This window comes from Suncus etruscus, chromosome X (genome assembly GCF_024139225.1).
Source record: "Suncus etruscus isolate mSunEtr1 chromosome X, mSunEtr1.pri.cur, whole genome shotgun sequence".
NCBI classification, from domain to species: Eukaryota; Metazoa; Chordata; class Mammalia; order Eulipotyphla; family Soricidae; genus Suncus; species Suncus etruscus.
The window spans coordinates 71,808,522-71,830,453 of NC_064868.1; the positions used below are offsets into that span (position 1 = coordinate 71,808,522).

Below are 21,932 nucleotides of genomic sequence, written 5' to 3' on the forward strand. Positions count from 1 at the left end.
TGCTGGCTGAAATGAGTCAGAGGGAGAGAGCTAAATATAGAATAGTCTCACTTATCTGTGGGATATAAGAAAAATAAAAGACAATATGGTAATAGTATCCATAGACAATAGAGATGGGATCTGGGAGGACCAGCCTATGATGTCAAGCTTGCCACAAAGAGTGGTGAATGCAGTTAGAGTACTAACTATACTGACAACTACTATGGCAGTGACAGTTGGAACTGGTTACTCTGGTCAAGAACTGGTGCTGAAAAGGGATAATGTAATATGCATGGCACCCCTCATGACAATAGTCCAAACCACCATGCCAGAAAGAAGAGAGTGTGAGAGAAAGAAGCACAATATGTTTCAGAGACAGGCAGGGGTAAGGGTGGGAAGTAAATGGGGACATTGCTAGCAGGAAATTTGCACTGGTGAAAGCAGTGTACATTCTATGCCTGAAATCCATTTCTGTAACAACAGTTCTTAAATAAAAAAGTATTTAAATAAACAAAAATTGCCTCTGTACCCTATCAGGGAATTAAAAAAATAACATTGATCCTCAGAATTTACATGAATATTAGACAGTAGAGGAGAATTGTCCTCTTTCTTTTGTCTTTAGTTAGATATTTTATTAGGTTCCTCTCTGCAGGGAGACATCAATGTTCATATGTGTAGACATGGGTTATGTACACAACTGATTTCTCTACATTTCTTGACTGCTGTTTGGTGCTCTGTAGGGATTTTCCTGAGCTAATTTATCTGATTATTTTTACTTCAGCCCACCATTTGTTCTATTGTCAAGTCAAGGGCATATTTCCCTTCCAAGAGCATATATTCCACTCATACCCTGGCCCCATCTCTTCTTATAATATTACCTGAATCTTTAGCGAAAAAATTTCTTCCATTCTCCCCTCCACAATATCTCAAACCAAATGTCTGGCCTTCAGCCCTCAGTTCTTTTGGCCACATATAGACATGCCTATCAGCATTATATTAGGTGTGGGATGTATGAGGTGCAAGCAGATAGGACATGGTATGTTGTTTGTTTTTAGTGGTCAGTCCTATGTTTCAAAGTTAGAACGCTATAAGAAATAACTTGGCTTCTTAAATTAGTGGGTTTGTCCCTAGAGGTCATTATCTTGGGGGAGAAGCAAAGCCTCACCTCCATAAATACAAATGTTGGCAGGTGATCTCAAAGTTAACTTGTACCAGGCCTTTTAGTTTTCTTGTATAACCCTCTATTGAACATGGAACAGTGAGAGCCGTATTGGGCATTGAGCCCTCATTTAATTATATAGGATACAATGACTGGATTTCTTTGAGTTTCAGTGTTCAATCTATACAGTGAAGCTAAGAGATCTCACTTGTCCAGTATCCTTTCAAGAATCTTGTACTGTGGGATCAGAGAGCAGAGTGGAGGTAATATCTAAGTGGGACTTATTTACAAGAAAGCTTCAGAACCAAAGCCAGGCACCCCAGACCCTCAGAGGTGCTATCAATATTGCATGAAGTAAACTGTTTATGAATTTTGAACAATCTAGCATTGTTCCCACAGGCACTCTGGGCAGGCAGTAAATTGCCTCTGAGAAAACTGGTAGTGCCCTCTTGAGGAATCCCTGAGTCCAGCAGGACTCACAAGAACATTTTGCCAGAATTACTCAGCAGAAGCTTTGGAAGCACAACCGTAGAAATAGGCAAGAGATGGTGGATAAAAAAAAATAAAATATCCCTTGGGGACATGCAAAACAAGACTACTATCATGATCTGTTGGGGTGGTCTGGAATGATATACGAAGTGGATGTTGAGGAGCCTTCAGGCACTGGAAACACTGAATATGACAATCATTTGGTCAAACCCTTTCCCATTTTGTTTGTGGCCATAACATCAAGGTGGAGACAGGAGGACACACTCAGTCATGAAATGTGGAGAGACAAAAAGACATATAGATAGAAACACATGGAGGAAAATAAACAAGGAATACTTGATAATTGGGGAGAAGAAAAAATAAACAGTAAAGGCATTGTAGATGAAGGAAAGGGGGGGATAAAAATGTTTGATGGGGTAAAGTTACTGATAATTTGGTATCTGTAAATTTATTGGCTGACATATTTTCTTCCAAGCAGACTAATAGTCATGCTAAGAATCCAGGTGAAGATTTGAGAGAACAGTGATTTCTCCTGTGTGCAGAACTATATCATTTTTGCATTAAAACAATCTCTTTCTTATCCTGAATTAGAACTCTGAAAATGACTCAGTCATCTGAGCAGTACAGAGCACAGAGTTAGTGACCTCTTCCTGTAGGTTTTATCTTCCTCCACCAGTATTTTGACAATAAACACCCTGAAGTTAATTGTTGGCACAATTCTATGACTTAGCTTCCTCAGCAGACAAGATTTATGACTGAAGATAGAAGATGATAAATTTAAAGATTGTGGAACTAGACTGCTGTGTTTTGTTCTTTTCTTTTAAGTTTTGCATCACATATGACAGTGCTCAAGTATTACTTGTGGCTCTGTACTCAGGAAGTATTCTTGACTGATATGGGGAACATATGGGATGCAAAGGATCAAACCTGGTTTAACTGCGTGCAAGGCAATACCTTACCTGTTGTACTATTGCTCTGGTAGTAAGTCTGCTCTGTTATTTAAAGCTTCTATTATATTATTATTCCAAAGATGACTATGTATTTTGGGGACTTGTTCTAGAACTCTAAAGAGTCTTAGGCATTAAAGGATTCAGGACCTAGTTGACACAAAGAGACATCTTCAGAAAACACCTATTTTCTAAGAGCAAATGTCAAGACAGACACAAGTCCAATATCACAACTCAAAGACAAAACTCTAACTGCCTCTGCCTTTATTTTTCCCCACAGGAAGATTCTAGGCTCTGCTCCTTACTCTCCTTTTAGACCCCCAAGTAAGAGCTGTAGGGAAAATCTAGTGCCCTACTATCTTTCATGGAGTATTTTAGCATATATTCTTTTTTTTCTAAGCCTACAGCACCCAGTATACCCAGGAGGTCTCCCACCCAAGTACTAACAAGGCCCGACCCTGCTTAGCTTCCGATATCAGACAAGATCAGATTGGGCGCGTTCAGGGTGTTATGGCCATAGACAGCATGTACTCTTTCAGTTATATGCCAACCAATTTTTATAGGATACTCATGGAAAGATGGGTGTATCAAGGTCAAGAGAGTTGTATCTCTCTGATGTTAGTGTTCTAACTAGCACTAGCAAGGCACCTAGATACACTTTGATGAAGATCCACATCTTTGGGAAAATCTGGACAGGTAATCCTACATAGCACTGGCCACTAAAATACCTGTACAATCTTTCTTTAAAAATAAAACTATTAAAGAAAGCTTTTAATTTTTTCTGCTTGGCTATCCTTTCTTAGTGTTTTTTTATCTAAGACACAAATATATTTCATTTTTCCTTCTCTCTATCCTCTATGGTTCTTACTACTTAACCCCAGTCCATTTTTTTTCTCTCACAGCTTCACTCCAGTTGTTTGATGAAAACACTACATTTTCAGAATGAGGATTGAATACCTGACATTCAAATAATGTCCTTGGTATGTCTCAATTCGGATTACCCTTCATAGAAATCATCCACATTGTTATATCTGACCTTTTGTCTAGTCTGTCCCTTGAACCTGCACAACTCTTGCTACTCCTTGAATCTCTGTTATATTATCTATAAAATGATTACAATTCTAACCTCCTCTAACTGTTTGTGGAGTCTACAGTTGTATTTTGTCTTCACTTCAGTTTGAACCAAGAAAGATTTGGAGAGAACTATTTTAAAAGTTAAGATTTTCTTCTTTGTTGTGTTTCTAGAATGAGTGATTAAAGGAGTGTCAAGAAATGAGAGGAAGGGAAAAAGTAGACATGGGAAAGAGGTGCTAGGAGTGAGGCACTGGGGACGAGGCAAAGTTGGAATGACTCTGAAGGATAGCATCTAGATGTTTTATCCTGACTCCCTCATGAGTGCTCCCACTTTCAGGACTTCTGACACTTGTGCTTTCACATTCCATCCCACATCACATAGAACCACAGGATCATTTGGAATCTTCCAGAATATCTTCTTATATCCATCCCCAAAACAGATTTTCAGGTGACTTTGTAGCCAAGTAAAATTACACAAAGTTAGGTATATTGGAAAGAGGGAAAAGAGTTAGTTGAAACAATTGCCAGTGAAAGAAAGAGAAAATGGAGCCCTTGGAGAAGGGAGGAGGTGGGGAAATGAAGAGGACAAGAGGAATAGAGAAGGGGGAGGAGGAGGAGGAGGAAAGCAGGCCTGTCCCTTTAAGAGGGATGGCTGTGCATCAGAAAGCCCTTTTCATTACAGGAGAAGAGGACAAAGATACTCAGAAAAAGTAAAGGAGACTGGAGAGAAGAGGATCTTTCCAGTTGAACCAAGTCAGCCCGCAAAGCGGACTAGCCAGCCGACTACAACTGAAGTCAGAGTCCCAAAGACATGGGTGAGTTTCGAAAACTTAAGCATAATACAGTCTACCAGGTACTGTAATTTGAAAGAGAATTTTCAACTTTGGGATTTGGGATTTCCAATGTTTATAATGAGTTATGTGTCGAAGTTATTTCTTTTTAATTATTTAGTGGTCAATTAGATGAACTCCTCTGCTATACTGAAAATGATGTTTTAATTCAAAAGAATTCCAGCAGTACATGGAGAATCCCATAGACATTTGGACAAAGTACCCAGCAGGTTGCATATGGTCATGTGCCTTCCTAACCCCTGTTCTCTCTACTTTCTCCTTTTTGCTGGTTCCTAGGTTCACTAACGGTCAGGTCATATGACATTCCTGGTTCTCCTGGAGGCAACAGAGTATTGCACAAAGGACTGCTTGTTTGTATAGCATTTGGACCATGTTTGGCATCAGTAGGAAATTAAGGGGATTGGGCAAGATGGACTCAGATTTAGCCATGAATGAAGGAGTCAATCCCAGTTTTAGAAAGTAATAATAAAGTCTTTAATGACTTTAGACCAGGGAACAGATATGGGCAGGTGTGTGTGTTTGTATTTGTGTATGTCAGTGTTTGTGCACTCTTTCATGCATGCCCATATGTGTGTGAAAACCAAATCTAGGCAACATCATAGCATTTGCCTTCCTGAGTGCACAGCTCAGACTCTTAACTCCTGACCACAATAAGGAGGCTACAAGGACCTTAGGATTTTTGGCTACTTACTGGTGTTCCTAAGGATTTTGCAGATTGCAGGATGAAAGAAAAATACTGTATAATTCTAGTCCCTGTTAGAATGTACTCAGAAGAAAAAATGCATAGAATAAGGGTTTTATGTTTACACAGGATCTCACAGAGACATGTAAACATTGTTCACATTTTTCAAACAAAACAAGGCCTTAATGAATAACACAAAATGATAATTCATTAACTTGTGCATTCATCATGTAGTTTGTCCAGAAGATAACAATAATATCCAGGAACATAGGTTTTCAATTACACTGAATTTGTGTTAGCTTTTAGGTTATTTTCTCCTAAAATAGACCTAAAGAGATTATTTCAGGATTGGGAAATTTTTGAGGTTTGAACTTAAGTAGTATAATAAAGAGGACAGAGCACTGGGTACGTCTTTACAATCAGATTGAAATTCTTGATATGCCACGAAAGAACTTTATGATTTTGATTCATGACTGTGAATGATCATTTAACCATCTGAAAAGTGAGGCAAACAATAAATAATTTTGTGTTTTGGGTGGTTGTGAGAAAGAAATAATATTGATGCAGGTTCTTTGGAATGAGCAAGCTCTATAACACTTGTAAATCATGATAACTCTGATTATAAAGCATGACAGATGTCTGTGCAGGTTAACTTAATCTTTCTTAAATGTGTGTTTATATTGTGTGCTTAGGGAAGAATCATTTGGCCAATGAATTGTGACCAGACAAGAACTAATTGCTGGGGGACTTAAATTCCTATGCTAAATGACATCAGATACTCTACCTAAAATCAGGACAGCTGAGTGAATAGAATTTGAAATTAAACAGAGGGCTGGGGCCTAAGTGATCTGACAGTGTGTAGAGCATTTACCTTGCATGCTGCTGATCTTGGTTCCATGCCCAGCATCCCACATGGTACCCTGAGCACAGTCAGGAGTAAATCTTCAGTGTAGAAGCAGGACTAATCCTGATCATTGCCAGGTGTGGCCCCAAAACAAACTCAAACAGCAGGAGGAGAGATAACAAAGGAGATTGGATATTATTGCCTTAGAAGGATGAAAGTCCTGTGGAAAAAGAAGTAGTAAAGAAGGTGACAACAGGTTACTTTCTTATAAAGGAGGCAAGATAGTTTTGTCAAGGGAGATTGCCAATATAGGGGATAGATGAGGTCATAGTTAGATCCCAGAACTTGGGAGTCGAAGGTCCATGTATATGGTATACCAGTATACATGATAGAGTAGCAATTTTAAGTTATTCAATATAGGGTGTCACAAATACTTTGAACTAGTAGGTAATTTCTAATAAGAAACTAAACTGCTATTACTTTTGGAATGTGTAACACTTTAAAATTGTAGTATCCAAACTCTATCATGGAAACTGGACTTAAAAAGAACTTTAGAAGTCTACTCTCAATGTGCTCATGATTCTGTTCTACAATAGACAGTTATGCTCCTACTAATTTTGCATAATCACCTCCAGAAACAGGATACTAATTATCTCAGTCATATGGAATTCCCAAAGATTGGGAAAGAAAAATAAACTTTGAAGTTAGTAGTATATGCACATAAAGTTTATGGAGGAAATTACAGCTCATTAATCCTTATCTCTGGGATAACAATGGAATCAGAAAAGAGTCAAAGATCAGGAACTGATTATTCTTTGCTCAGAAATACAATGACATTATTGAACAGCAAAACACTGGTTCCTGCAAGCCTATTGTTTGAGAATAATGGTCTTTACACTGGTAACTAGACTGATGCTTTTATCCAAAGGTGGTTTTGTGTGTGTGTGTGTGTGTGTGTGTGTGTGTGTGTGTGTGTGTGTGTAGTACAGAATTTTAGCTGGTTCAGAGTAATGGACTTAGTTTAGGCAAAGAAGTGTGGAGATAGAATAGGGGTCCATCTTTTTTTTTTCAAAATGCAAGAGGACTAGCTGAATCCCACCAAAATGGCAGCTAAAAAGTAATCAGATCCATTGAGGCCGGAGAGATAGCATGGAGGTAGGGTGTTTGCCTTGCATGCAGAAGAATGGTGGTTTGAATCCTGGCATCCCATATGGTCCCCCAAGCCTGCCAGGAGCGATTTCTGAGATTAGAGCCAGGAATAACCCCTGAGCACTGCTGGGTGTGACCCAAAAACCAAAAAAAAGTAATCAGATCCAAATCAAATCAGTACATTCACTTTTTGTTCCATATACACCGACTAGAATGATCAGGAACAAGCTATCTTTCCCAGGCTATTCCTTGCCTCAAATCTTTAATACTTTAGAATCAGAGGAACTCTAGGCAAGTCAGAAAGATGGATGAAAGTTTTGCTCTTCTTCAAGGACCTTTGGCCCTAGCTTTGCACATGTTGATTCAACAACTAGACATCTAGAACTACTTTCTCAAAGCTATTTATATAGTAGCAAGATCCAAGTAATTTTGGGGAAATAGAAGACAGAGAAAAATAGTCTACAACCCCATTAGGACAAGATAAAGACAGTGTGTTAGGTGTGTTAGACAGTGTGTTAGTGTAACAGTCAAACTTCAAATTCTACTCCATATTACTAGTATTTGGGCATATATTGGTGCTCATGTGTATTAACACAAGCAACGCACACATGTACATCTATGTCCATGTGCTTTGCAGGAGTGGGAATTATGTAATTGATGTGGTCTAGATCCTGCTGACAAAGTAATGATAAAAATAATAACTATCTAAAAAGGAAGCTGAGATTCCACATTATTTAACTCTGTCCACTGATTGGACTCTCATGACTGCTGAGGCTGTGAGTGCTACTTTTCAATAGTCATAGGGTAATCTCCAGAGGTTTAATGTGATGTAAGTTCTGATTTCATGTAAATAATACAATATTATCTTTGTTTGACTAGGGTAATGCCAGAAGTAAATGTCTTTGTCTCTGGAACCTCCTGTTGACTGTTATTCTACTCCTAGGTCCAATCTATCAATCCCCAGTACCAGTCACAGCTACTGTAGTGCTATAGTGTCCTGGCTCTGTCAACTGCTGTAGGTTGTGATCAAGGAAGCTTCTGTTCTTGGAGTGAGGTTAAAGAGTGGATTCTAGGAAGAGGGTAATGCTAGTGCAGATTAGATATTTCGGGAGATGAGACCATTTTATCAATGAGCCTGCTTGTTATTTAGCTCTATTGATTAGGGATCTTCTATCTTTCTCGTTGTCAGTTAGATTTAAGGGACAGGGTGGGAATTGTACAAGGCACAATCAGTCTTTTTCTACAATTTCTTTCTATGGTGAAAGCCTTTCCTATCCTCCTTTAGAGGGGCTTCCAGATTCTCAGTGAATTTTCATTATGGAACTGATTCTTAAGACATTCTCAGGGCACGACAAAGAAGGGTTTGGGAGGTATTAGCTCTTAGTTAAAGATACAGTAAGTCTCAGGATCAACAAAGTCCTTGAATGGACATGCATCTAGATAAGCATTGCAATGTTCCTATTGATCTTTGTTCGAATTCTGTGAAAGTATTAACAAGAACTTGAAGTTTTATCATAGACTAATCAGACTAGCTTTAGGAGTATACAGATAAATCTAGACAATACTGTATATTTCCTTTTGCTTACATTTTAACCATAGAGATATAGTTAAATATGTATTTATACATCTATATTTCAACACTGGGTTATGGGTAGCTTTGGTCTTTGATTTGAAAATATAAGATTGTTTTCCATAACAACAAAAGGGACTGGACTTATAATTCCCTTTTATTTGTCATAGAGTCAAGGTTACTGCTAATATAATCGGAAGGTAAGGAAAACACTGAGGAGGATCCTTCTTTTCCTTTCTCTCCATCATGCACAGGTGATCTAGTACAATTGAGTTGCTGTGGGAAAGTTGGCTATGTAGTTATTTTATGAAAACTACCACATTTAAGCCTATTCTTAGTCTAGAACATGAGACTGTATCTTGAGATAATAAAAAGCTTCTCTAGAATCCTTCATAGCTTCCTGAATCAACCACAACCCTTTTGATCATAACAAATTAAACCATAAAGAAAATGAAAGTCATGTGGCATTAGTTACATTCCAAAGAACACTTCTTTTGCTGTGAAAATTAACTCAATAAAACTTTCTCAAAATGTATTTTATTATCAGCTACTTTTGAGTTTTCTTTTCTTTTCTTTTTTTTTCTTTGGTGGGGGGATCACTCCCGGTGGCACTTAAGGGTTACTCCTGGCCCTGGGCCCAGAAATCGCTCATGACAAGCTTGAGGGACCTTATGGGATGCCGGGAATCAAACCAGGTTCCTCTGTGGTTGGCGCATGCAAGGCAAGCACCTTATCGCTGTGCTATCCCTCAAGCCCTATTATCAACTACTTTTATGAAGACTGATTTTCTTTCATATTCTTATTTTTTTCGTCCAGACAGTCAGATTCATTTATACTTAACTTAAATGGTTCTAGAATAAATTTTCATTTTTTATTATAAAGATGTATATTTAATTGTTGAGCTATTTGTATCCCAGGTATGATTTAAATGATCCATACTTCCAACTTCATATTTTAGAGACATTAGCAGTTAAGGCCTATATTATTTTTCTCCTTATGTTGAGTGGCAATGAAGCAGAAAAAAGAATTCTCTGATTAGCAAGAGTTCAAGTTTCTCTGTCTCTGATCACACATACACAACTATTTAGTACTTCTCAGAGTGAAAAGGCTGGGGTGAGTGAGTGGGCCACTGATAGTCACTTGCTAGGATAGATCCTCCCCTTACTCCAGACTAAACAAAGTTATGCCATTGTTCCCTGGTTTTGACCCCCTCCACACCCTAGGCCTGTGAATCCCTACAAAATACTAATTAGGTTCCTGAGGTCTCAGTGGGGAAACAAGGGTTCTTTGTCCCAGGAAGCCATGGAGGGCTCTGTGCAAGTTCTGACCCTGTGTTATGGAGAGATGGAACAGTAGGGTCACTGACCTTCCCCTCCACCACCCCAAGCTTTGGAGACCTTCTTTTTGACAACAGTAAGAGTTTGGGGGTGGGAAAAAGTTGGCAACGCAAAGAAGAAAAATGCCAGCACTGTTTATTTCCAAGCTCCTTTTCTTGATTCACAGGATCCATTTAGCAACTTAACCTGTTAAGTTTAAGAGATAGCCTTGGGTTAGAGAGTTAGCCTAAGTTTTGGGATATTTTCTGTGAGAAAATACATTTCATCTGCTTCATTTTTCTCTTCAGTGTATACATGCAGAGATGTACAGATTTTTTATATAGGCACAAGTTCAAAAACACATACAATCATGTACGCACACCATGGGCCAGTTCTGATGGGGCAATTTTTGTGTGTTGGGTGGTATGGGCCACACCTGGCAGTGTTTGGAGGCTATTCCATAATTTTTGCTTGAGTGTTCCTTCCACAGTGCTAAGGAGACCTGCAAGGCAGTACCTTATTCTTTACACTATCTATCTTGTCCTTAGTAAGATATTCTCATCAAGTATTCTTGCACATTTTATGCCAAGTAAATTGCCAACATCTACAGCAATATTGGTACAACGTGAGTATTTCCTATGGAGGCCAAGTCTTTACGCAGAAATACTTCTGTTTTAAAAATGAAAAAAATTAATTTTTTGCAAAAGTTAGATATTTTATTTGGCTTTGACCTTTGAGCATCACCTCTGCAGTGGCATACAATAATATTTGTGCTGTGGTTATAGTATAGTGGCTAGGGCTTGCCTTGCAAAACTTGTCTTGCAAAAGCCTAACACTATTTTCTATTCCCTGAGCACATCCTATGAATATAGAGCCAGGATTAAGCACTTAACATAGCCAGGTATGACCCCAAAATAAAAAAAATTTAGGGGCTGGAGAGATAACATGGAGGTAGGGCATTTGCCTTGCATGCAGATGGATGGTGGTTCAAATCCCAACATCCCGTGTGGTCCTCCGAGTCTGCCAGGAATGATTTCTGAGCGTAGAGCCAGGAGTAACCCCTGAGCACTGCCAGGTGTGACCCAAAAACAAACAAAAAATTGTAGGAAAAAAAATTAAAAGAACCTCTGAGGACAATGGAAGGGCTGCCACTATAGGATGTTGCAGTTAAAAGGACTTACATATATTTTTGGCTCTAAAACAGACAAATGCCACCTCATTTTTTCTTGATAATTTTGTCATTCAAAATATATTCATCTTAAGGCAATTCAATCATGAAAATTATTAGATATCTATATTAAGGGGTAAAAGAAACTACTAGATTTAAGAGGATCAGGCAACGGGCTCCCTGTAAATAAGCTTGGAATAATCTATTGATTAGTGAATAAACTTGGAATAAAAACAAATAAAAATTAATAAAATAATAAATAAATAAAATAAATAAATGAAATTTTATTTTCTTTCTACAAGAACTTAAATACTTTTAGTCAAAAATAGCAGCTTCTAAACAGATTTGTATTGATTATTTGCATGTTTATCTGCAGATACCTATATATTCTATATGATATATGAATAGATATGTAAATTCAGAAAATGCATACTTACAAAACTACATACAAATAAAGAACAGAAGGAAGGAAGGAAGAATGGAAGAAAAAAAGAAAGGAAGGAGAAAGAAGCTAACAACTTCATTGCTTCCATTTTGGGGGGATCTGGTCAATTGACTACATAGAGCTATACTTTCCCTAACTAATCAATCAGTTATCTAGCTGATTGATATTTATGAAGTTTCACTCCATGTGGCATCCTAGAGTGTGAGACTTATACTTGGGATACAAAGTCTTTTAGAGCCCTTGAATTCTTATATGCCTTTCCTGCTACTCAGCAATACTCTCAAGGGTCCTGGGTACCAGATGTGGGTTTATCAGGGATTTGTAGCACATGTTTTCAAGAAGTCACACCAGAAATATATTTCATGCTTTGCTCACTTTGTATAAAGTCTCTTTGTATTTGTTTGGACAGAACCTCAATTTAGGACTGTGATTAGGGTGGGGACATTGACCAAGATTCAGTATGGCAAACAAACCAGCCTTGTAAAGTCCCCCCAAAACATTATGCCTACATTTCTTGTTAGCATGAAAAATAGTAATCTTCTTATTGTCTACTTTTTGTCCTCTACCAGTTTCCTTCTTCCCTTTGAACTGGTCTCCTCCATATATCTTGGTTAAAATTAATCAAAAAGTGTACCCTCACTAGAATGCTCTTATAGGCTCAAACCCAGGGTAATCATGCCAGGATCTCTGCACTAGTACCTTGCTGTAGCTCTAAGCTCTTTAACTTTTTGTAATCACTTATTTGGCTCCCTAAAATTATTGCAAATATTTCCTATACCTTAGATGATTCTTGCTCGATAAATGAAATACTACCTATCATATGGCAATGCTTATGTCTTTTATGTTTTCATAGCCCACAAAACACCTAGCACAATGATGGGCACATTGTGAGTATTCCAATAGTTGATGAATGATGAAAACAAATCAGAAAGAAGGGATTGCAATTTTTGCTAGTTTGCCACTGAACAACTGATGGTAAATTCTGTAAATTAAAGTTAAGGATTTATTTTTGAGAATGGATCAAATAGCATGGTTTGTTTTCTTTTTCTTTTGGAATAGGTAACACTCAGCAGTGCTCAAAAATACTCCTCACTTGATGCTTTGGACTTGCTTTTGGCAATGTTTAGGGGACCAGATGATTTTAGGAATCAAACTCTAACACTTGGGTTTTTCTTGGTGTCATTGTCATTAGCATATTACAAAAACATAAAACTCTAGTCTCTCCTGCTTTTGGACTTTGTGCTTTCATGAGGAGCTGTGAGTGGAACAAGTTACAATTTATTATACATGGCTGAGTCTTCCTCTTTCTTTTTCCTCAGGTTTGTTAGAATGCTGTGCAAGATGTTTGGTAGGGGCCCCCTTTGCTTCCCTGGTGGCCACTGGATTGTGTTTCTTTGGAGTGGCACTATTCTGTGGCTGTGGACATGAAGCACTCACTGGCACAGAAAAGCTAATTGAGACTTATTTCTCCAAAAACTTCCAGGACTATGAGTATCTCATCAATGTGTAAGTATACCTGTTCTTGACATAAGTCCATTTCTTTTTCCTTAGTCTACAACATGAAGACATAACATTAGAATTAATTAAGTCTTAGAATTTTAGTTTTTAGAATCTTAGTAAGTATAAGGTGATTATTGTGGTAGTTAAGAGTATTGTAGAGTCTTCATATGATAATATAGACTCCACATATGCCAAATGCAATATGAGATAAGGGGAAGTGTCAAATTTATAAAGCAAATTTGTCATTCCATTCTTCATCCCACCTGTCTTTCTTTCTTCCATGTGTTCTAGTTCTGATATTTAGGCTTATCAGGAGTTGCTCAGGTGTGACATAATGAATGGACTAAGAAAGAGTTACCATTATTTGTTTGGCACACTTCTAGAGCAGCTTTCTCAAACAGGATCCATATGCCTTCTTATGGGCCCACAAGTATTTCAAGGGCCCCAAAGTGAAAATCATATACATGAAAAAAGTTTGAAAGGGGGTCACAGTAATAGAAATATTGAGAAACAATACACTAATGTCTTCTTATGTGTTTACTAAGAACCATCATCCCTGATCTTATGTCTTCCTTCAGAACTCGCTCCTCTATTCTTTCTTCCCTTTCTTCTGAGGGAGCATATATGAAGGTTCAGACCAAGTAGAAAAGAAACCCAGTTTTTCAGGTTACAAGGTTACCTACTTGTGGGTGGAAGGGCTTGTGCTTTCAGCCACTTGTTCATATCTTCCTTATTTCAATATAGAGAAAGATAAACCATAGAGAAAGAACCTAGGCTCCTCTAAAAAAATCCCAACATTGTTTTGGTGTCCACTCAAGTGTTTTCACTTATTAGAAAGGAACTTGGTCCTCAACTAATAGGATTTCTTTCTCTCTCTTGTTTATCTCTTAATGCAGGATCCATGGCTTCCAGTATGTCATCTATGGAACTGCCTCTTTCTTCTTCCTTTATGGGGCCCTTCTGCTGGCTGAGGGCTTCTACACCACCGGCGCAGTCAGGCAGATCTTTGGCGACTACAAGACCACCATCTGCGGCAAGGGCCTGAGTGCAACGGTAACAGGGGGCCAGAAGGGGAGGGGTTCCAGAGGCCAACATCAAGCTCATTCTTTGGAGCGGGTGTGTCATTGTTTGGGAAAATGGCTAGGACATCCCGACAAGGTGATCATCCTCAGGATTTTGTGGCAATAACAAGGGGTGGGGGACAATTGGGCATGCGTCTGTGGCCTCAACCACACACAAACCTGGGCCCCCCTCTAGGGGCCTGGCTTTTGAGTGAGGAAGTGATGGCTACAGCTAAATGAGATTAGGAAGAACGTGGTGCGCAGCTGGCTCAATTTAACCTTTTAAACATTCCCTAGAAAATTACATCTCAAAATGAAAGCATGACTTTTGTGGAATGCTTTGTACAATTAGACTATTTCTAAGCCATCTGTTTGTGTGTCTTTATATCCTTTCTATCATATGTCACACAAAAAATCTGAGTTCCCTTAAATCTAAAATGCTACTCATGAGATTAAAATAAATGTACCTGGTCTAAGAAAGAGGGTGAATCAGGGAAAAAATTAAAAATTGACTCATATTGAATTATAATATTCTGGAATTCTATACTGTTGAGGTTACTGGAAGGAGCAAGTATAATTCTGTACGTTTAATGTTCTATTTTTTTTCTGAGGACTAGTGAGGCATGTATTGGTTTTCAATCTCAAGAGTAAAAGGTCTTTTGGGGTCTAAAACATATGGATGTGGTGATGCTTTCATTGGTCAGCAGTTGGCTTAGAAAGGTTTTTGGATCTGGAATTGATATCTCCTATTGGCTTTCTAAAATGACTAGGGAACAAAAATCTGTGATAAAGAATAATTTTAAAGCTCAGCCTAAGGCAAGAAATAGCACGACTTTCTTTCAAGATCTGTTTTGATTTTTTCACACCTTATCTGCCAAAAATTCTCCTGAAGCTTCTCTAACCCAGGGATCCTTCTCACTCCACCCCTCCCCCACCCTGTATCATATTTAGGGCCAGTTTCTGTGTATGCTGCCAATTACATTTAGAAAAGGGGTCCTGCTTACTAATTTCATTTGCCAAAGATCCCTGGAATCTGGCTTTATGTCTAGTACATGCCACTCCAGGATCTCCCTGTTTGTGCTTTAATATTTGCAGGCTAATGCTAATATCTAACCACCTGATGTCAATTGTTATAGTTTGTGGGCATCACTTATGCCCTGACTGTTGTGTGGCTCCTGGTATTTGCCTGTTCTGCTGTGCCTGTGTATATTTACTTCAACACTTGGACAACCTGCCAATCTATCGCCAACCCCAGCAAGACCTCTACCAGTATAAGCAATCTCTGTGCTGATGCCAGAATGTATGGTGAGTTAGGGATGGGTGCCTTGGTTTCTTTAAATCTATGGAAGCATGACATATTTGGTTCTTATTTAGGGAATGGAGGGTGGTAATTAAGCATATAGGATTTGGATGCCAAAATATGTTTGTTAATCTATCTCAAAAGAAACTGAAGGGACTTATTTTTTCGAAAGACAACTTTGTAGAAGTTATGGAAGGTTTCTTGGATGCTTACAACTTGGTTTTATTCTAATTATCCAGTGTTGCTAGCCAAGAAAGAACACATATCTGAAACAGGCCTATGATCTCACAAATTTTCAATACACATATTTTGAAATTTCATTTTTAGAAATGAGGATTATGCTTGCTTATATATTCTGACTCTATATCCAGGATGATTAAACATGTAAGATGAATTTAAAGGAGAATCTTGGGCCAGAGTGATAGCACAGCATAGGGCACTAGCCTTGCACATAGACGACCCAGGACAGACCCGAGTTCAATCCCCGGCATCCCATATGGTCCCTTGAGCCTGCCAGGTGTGATTTCTGAGTGCCACTGGGTGTGACCCAAAAACAGAAAAGAAAAAATTAAAAATAAATAAAGGAGAGTTTTCATGTAGTACCATAATTTCATGAAGCTCCCTCTTGTTGACTTGTGTGTCTGATTTAGGTGTTCTCCCATGGAATGCTTTCCCTGGCAAGGTGTGTGGCTCCAACCTTCTTTCCATCTGCAAAACAGCTGAGGTGAGTTTGGGTTTTTTTTAACAATGAAATCCATACAAATTCTTACTCATTACCCTTTATTTTAAGAGTTGTAGTTTATCCTTATTGGTTTTCAAATTACTAAATTTCCTTCTATAAAGCACTGTCTGTGTATGTCTGAATCAGTGAGCATGTTTTTACCATAGCAAGAAATAGTTATCCCTTTTTATACTTTCTTGCAGTTCCAGATGACCTTCCACTTGTTTATTGCTGCCTTTGTGGGAGCTGCAGCCACACTGGTATCCCTGGTGAGTTGTCTTTGAATCATCTTGACAAATAAAAAGTCCTGGGATAGCTTGGATACAAACATATTGAAAGAAAAAAAAAGAACACCTTCTTGTCTTTCAATATAGAAGTTAGCTACTGAAAAGAGACTACATGTCGGGGCCGGGCGGTGGCGCTAGAGGTAAGGTGCCTGCCTTGCCTGCGCTAGCCTTGGACAGACCGCAGTTCGATCCCCCGGTGTCCCATATGGTCCCCAAGCCAGGAGCGACTTCTGAGCGCATAGCCAGGAGTAACCCCTGAGCGTCACCGGGTGTGGCCCCCCAAAAAAGAGAGAGAGAGACTACATGTAGAAACTATGCACTTATACTTAGATAGACAAGGGAGAAAAACATCAAAAGTTTTGAACCAGAAAAGTGGTGTGAGAAAAGAAGAGGTAACAGATTTATAGTCAAGAATGGCAATACATTTTATTCATGGAGAGTATAATATTTACAAGTACATTGTAATAATAAGTTATAGTTAATTTGCTACACATTTTGATATGATCAGCCATTTATTCCCCACACTGAAACATGGGATCAGGGATGTGACTCGGTAGATCACCTGCCTCACATGCATGAAGCCCTGTGTTTGAACCCAGGTAGTGCAAAGATGTCCCAAACAAACAAGAACAAAACATATATAAATCTCTCTGGTCTTTAAATAAAAAGCACTCAAACATTACCAAATATGAAATTACTATAGCTAAAAATTCTATACACAGTAGCCTGAATTCATCTTGGATACTTTCTAAGAAACTTACTTTCTTTTTTTTTAAATTTTTATTTATTTATTTATTGCAAAATAACATCTTTATTTAAGCACCAAACATGATTGTAGTTGGGTTTTGGTCATAAAAAGATCACACCCTTCACCAGTGCAACAATCCCACCACCAGTACCCCCACATCTCACACCCCCTGCCTGTATTTGATTGAGACAGGTATTCTACCTCTCTCACTCATTAACATGAAGCTCACCGCAAAGTGTGGTGAGTGCATTTAGAGACATAATTGCAGTAACAACTATCATGACAATGTTACTTACTTTCTTGAGAATACTAGAACTTCTGAGTTTCCTATCATTATCAGAATTATTACTACCACTGTTTGATTATGTGTTCTCAGTTGTACTGATAGTGTTGTCGACCAATGTCAATTCATTGTTTACATTAAAAACTCAGTGCCCTGAATGGTAAAGCAGTTTATTTTTAGTCACTGTATAAGTAGTAAAAGGAAAGGGTTAAGATCTCAGAACTCCTTGTCCCTATTGCTTAGGTTCTTTATGAAGTTGTTGCTCACCTTATAAAATAAATTGATGGATTAAACAAAGAAGAATTATGTTGAACATTGTAACCATATTTCTGTAGCAAAAATCCTCTCACTTTAGATCACTCAGACATGTGCATATGATGCAGAGTCCATGAATTATCATGGTATTTAGTTTTTAACCACAGCCTGTAGTGCTCAGAGCTTATTCCTGGTTCTCTACTCAGGTATCATTACTGGCAGGATTTGGAGGACCATATGGAAAATCAGGGGGCAAATCCTTGCTTGCAAGGCACTCTACCCACCATTCTCTCTCTAGTCCTAGAGCCCATATATTTTTTGTTCACTTTCCTGAGTAAAACTCAAAGCCAGACAAAGCACATGTGCTGGGAAATTTTTTTGTCAGATTGATTCTCTGGGTTTAGGACATTAGAAGGAAATGGTACAGAAAAGTACAATGCCTATTAAGGAGGCAGGTTGGGGGTGGGAGGTATGAAAGACTGAGGATATTGGTGGAGAAAATGTCATATTGATGGTGGGAATGGTTTTGGAGCATCGTATGCCTAAAACTTGGTTATTAACTGCTTTGTAAACCATGGTGCCTTAATAAAAATTAAAATATAAAAGATTAGGGACCGGAGAGATAGCATGGAGGTAAGGTCTTTGCCTTTCATGCAGAAGGACAGTGGTTCGAATCCTGGCATCCCATATGGTCCCCTGTGCCTGCCACGGGTGATTTCTGAGACTAGAGCTAGGAGTAACCCCTGAACGCTGCCAGGTGTGACCCAAAAACCAAAAAAAAAAAAACCAAAAAACCAAAAAAAAATAAAAGACTATAGGGTCAAAGCATAGAAGATGCTTTATTTTTGCAGGGCAGGAGTTGTTCGCTAATTTAATTATTATTTATTTTTACCTTACCTTGTTCCTAAAATGATTGGAAAAGAGAAAGTTTACTTTTCTCTGCTAATTATTATTATTTCCTTTTTCCTACAGCTCACCTTTATGATTGCTGCCACGTACAACTTTGCTGTCCTTAAACTCATGGGCAGAGGCACCAAGTTCTGATCTCCTGTAGAAAGTTCCATTTTTCTAACAGCTAGGCTCTAACCACACAGCCTACAGTGCTGCATTTCCCCTGTTAACTCTTTGCCTTTGCCACTGACTGTCCTCCTTCCTATCTGATGATCGTAACAAGAAAGGAGAGTCTTGAGGTGATTAATGTCTTCCCATGGATTCTCCTCTCTTATGTACTTCTAGTCATTTTGCTTCACAACTGTTTCCTGATAGAAACAGGAAATGCTTAAATGGTAGCTCCCTACAGAGAAATGGAGGCTCTAATTTTATTTTTATGCATCTCTTGAAGGCCAGGAAATGCTTTTTTCTCCTCAAAGGGCACTTTCATTAATGGAAACAAGAGAAAAGAAAGATGCTCAGGATGAAGGTTTGTGCCTGGTCCCCTTGTCTTCCACATGAGCCAAAATATTCCTCTTGGTATGCAAAACAGAGAACAACTCCTCTTCTTGTTTCTACTTTAGAAGAAGAAAGGAATGTCAGCAAAACATTCCTAAGATCACGTTTCTAAACCTACACCTATTGCAGCTGGGAGAAGGGGGTCAAAGCAAGGATCTTTCACCAACATAGAGAGAGAGCAGTGACCCCAAGGGTAATGGACAATTTAAATTTTAATTCAGCAAACCTTACTTATAGCATAAGAGAGTGTAGTGTTTGTGTAGACACAGGCAAAGCTTGGCCTTACACCTTTTTAAAGAAGAGAAACAGGGTGTTGTCAGTATTTTCTTACTCTCTTCTTGATAACAGCTACCATGACAACCTTGGAGCTGAGCAAAGAGAGAAACTCTAGCTTATCGAAAAAAGACTGGCCTAAGAAGCAGCAGTTAATGGCTTATAGTATAAAGTGAGCCAGCCCTCTGGTAAACACAGGATAGGTAACTCTTTGGATAGTAGTCTTTTTTTTCTGTTAATTATCTGTATACATTGGACTTTGTCATATCTTCACAATGGTGCTCTTTTCATGGGGTATTATCCATTTGGTCACAGTAGGTGATTTGAAGATCTTGATTTGTTTCAGATTGATGCAATTCTCACATTTTCCAGTTAGATTTTTTATTGAATTAGGGTTGTGCCAGAAAGGCCTGGAGAATTTTTGCTGATAATATTTCTTTTAAGAAATGAAAACTGGACATTGAACATAACAAAAAACATTTAAAATTAACTAGCCCCATTGATTTATTTGGATTATCTTTAAATGTTTATGTTCTGTTTCTTTAAAGAAGCAGATTTGGTCAAATTGAAGCTTAATTTGAAAACCAAACTTGCTGGGTATTTTTTTAGCCGGTGGATGATTTGATTAAGCAACCTTTTGTGTGTTAATGATCTAAATTTAACATATAGCTTTTCTCCCCTGGTATAGATTACATAACCACCTTCATAACTGCCATATAAGTTGGTAAGCATCAATGAAAAAAGAAAGATAGGAAGAGTTTTATCTTACCCAAAAGGTCAAGTGATAAGGTGGGAAGATTTTGAAGCCTGAATAGAAAATAAATATGTTTTAGGTAACTTTTTGTGCTGCTTAACTTGAGGTTGAAAAGTGAAAAATTAGTTAACTTTCTTTGAAAGAAAGATATTATGAATATGATTTTAATTGGTTCTTTTGTTATAAAAAGTGGTTTCATGCCCCCACCCAATTAGTTTCAGCAATGTTTAAGGACATGCAAAATTTTTACAAAAATGCACTTGATAGTTGTTTTCACACCAGTATACAAAATAAGTTTCCAGGATGCTTAGATGGAAAAGCTCTGTAAGAAACCAATCAAGAACAAGAAAAGCAAAGTACTCCACACCTTGTGTTTTATTTTGATTTAGTCATATAACAAATAACCAACCCTTCCCTGAAAATTTCCCAAACATATATACACACACGAAGAGAGTTAATCAACTGAAATTGTTTCCTTCATATCTGATATATAATTTTAATTTTAACACAGATAAAATATAAACTTTTAGAAACTTATCTTACAAAATGTATTTTATAAAATTAAAGAAAATAAAATTAGGAATGTTCTCAATGAAATATGGTGTCCTTGGAGTGAATTCTGTTTAACTCCAAAATAGAAACTAAAATTACTACTTTTATTATGCTTTGTTCAAGCAATTTATTTATTTTTCAGATAATTCAAGTCATTCATCCAAAGATCCTTTGAACTAAAGAGCAAATGAATGATTCCTATTATAGCTGGAGACACTAAGAAATAGAGTCTAGGCAAATCATCCAAAGAAACCCAGTAAATTTGAGAGTATTTTTGCCACACCCAATGCTCAGGGGTTACTCCTGGCTCTACACTCAGAAATTATTCCTGGCAGGCTCAGGGGACCACATGGGATACCAGGGTTTGAACCCAGGTCGGTTGTGTGCAAAGCAAAAATCCTATCCACTGTGCTATTCCTTCATTCCCAATAAATTTGAATTTTGATTTACATCTTGATGTCAATTCACTGTCTGTTTGCTTTAAGGTCTTTTATCTCTTACAAATTTGGTTTCATATTGCTGTGCTAATTCTGAGCCAAATATGGTTGTTTCTTCAATACATCAATGATTGAACTTAGTCCAATACTGACTGAGTTCCTCCCCACATGGGGAGTTTCTTTTCTTTTTTCTTCTACTTTGAAATAAACTTTGTTATTTTCTAAAAAAAAATACATACAGCAATGATAGTGTGGCATTGGGTTTTAAATTATTATTTTTCTTGAAATTGTTTGGATATGTAGTCATGAGTCCTTGGTGCTACATACAGGAATAGTTCTTAGATTTATTGGAAGGCGATAGATAGATTATGGGTTTAATGAAAAATCAAAGAATATTCAGAAAGAGCAATGTAAAATTGCTGTGTCAAGACACTTAAGTGAGTCACACATACTACTCTGGATTCTAGCTCACTAATTCACCTGGAATGCAGCATCAAAAAACCCATTACAGGATAAACAGCTAGTACTAGTGTTGCATGAATTTGATCCTAGTTATACTTCCAGTTTTCATAAGATCTCCCAAAGCACAACAGTCAAGGGTGATTCTTAAGCACCAAAAACAAGTAATAAGCTCGGGGT

At 37.9% G+C, this 21,932-nt stretch overlaps 2 protein-coding genes and 1 pseudogene across 3 annotated transcripts in view; 1 reads left to right on the forward strand and 2 right to left on the reverse strand.

The window, feature by feature from the left end:
- MORF4L2 (mortality factor 4 like 2) overlaps positions 1 to 21,932 on the reverse strand; it is a 161,191-nt gene that overhangs the window by 92,138 nt on the left and 47,121 nt on the right. The window lies entirely within an intron of this gene.
- On the reverse strand, positions 2,973 to 3,096 carry LOC126000083 (uncharacterized; annotated as a pseudogene).
- On the forward strand, positions 4,311 to 20,901 carry PLP1 (proteolipid protein 1). 2 transcript variants are annotated; one of them, XM_049766631.1, is made up of 7 exons: positions 4,311 to 4,463; positions 12,993 to 13,179; positions 14,070 to 14,331; positions 15,371 to 15,539; positions 16,185 to 16,258; positions 16,459 to 16,524; positions 18,801 to 20,901. In XM_049766631.1, the coding sequence occupies exons 1-7, from the start codon at positions 4,460 to 4,462 to the stop codon at positions 18,870 to 18,872; spliced, it is 834 nt and encodes a 277-aa protein (XP_049622588.1). In that variant the 5' UTR covers positions 4,311 to 4,459; the 3' UTR covers positions 18,873 to 20,901. The 2 variants fall into 2 exon arrangements, with proteins under 2 accessions (XP_049622588.1, XP_049622589.1); XM_049766632.1 differs by having other exon boundaries at positions 14,070 to 14,226.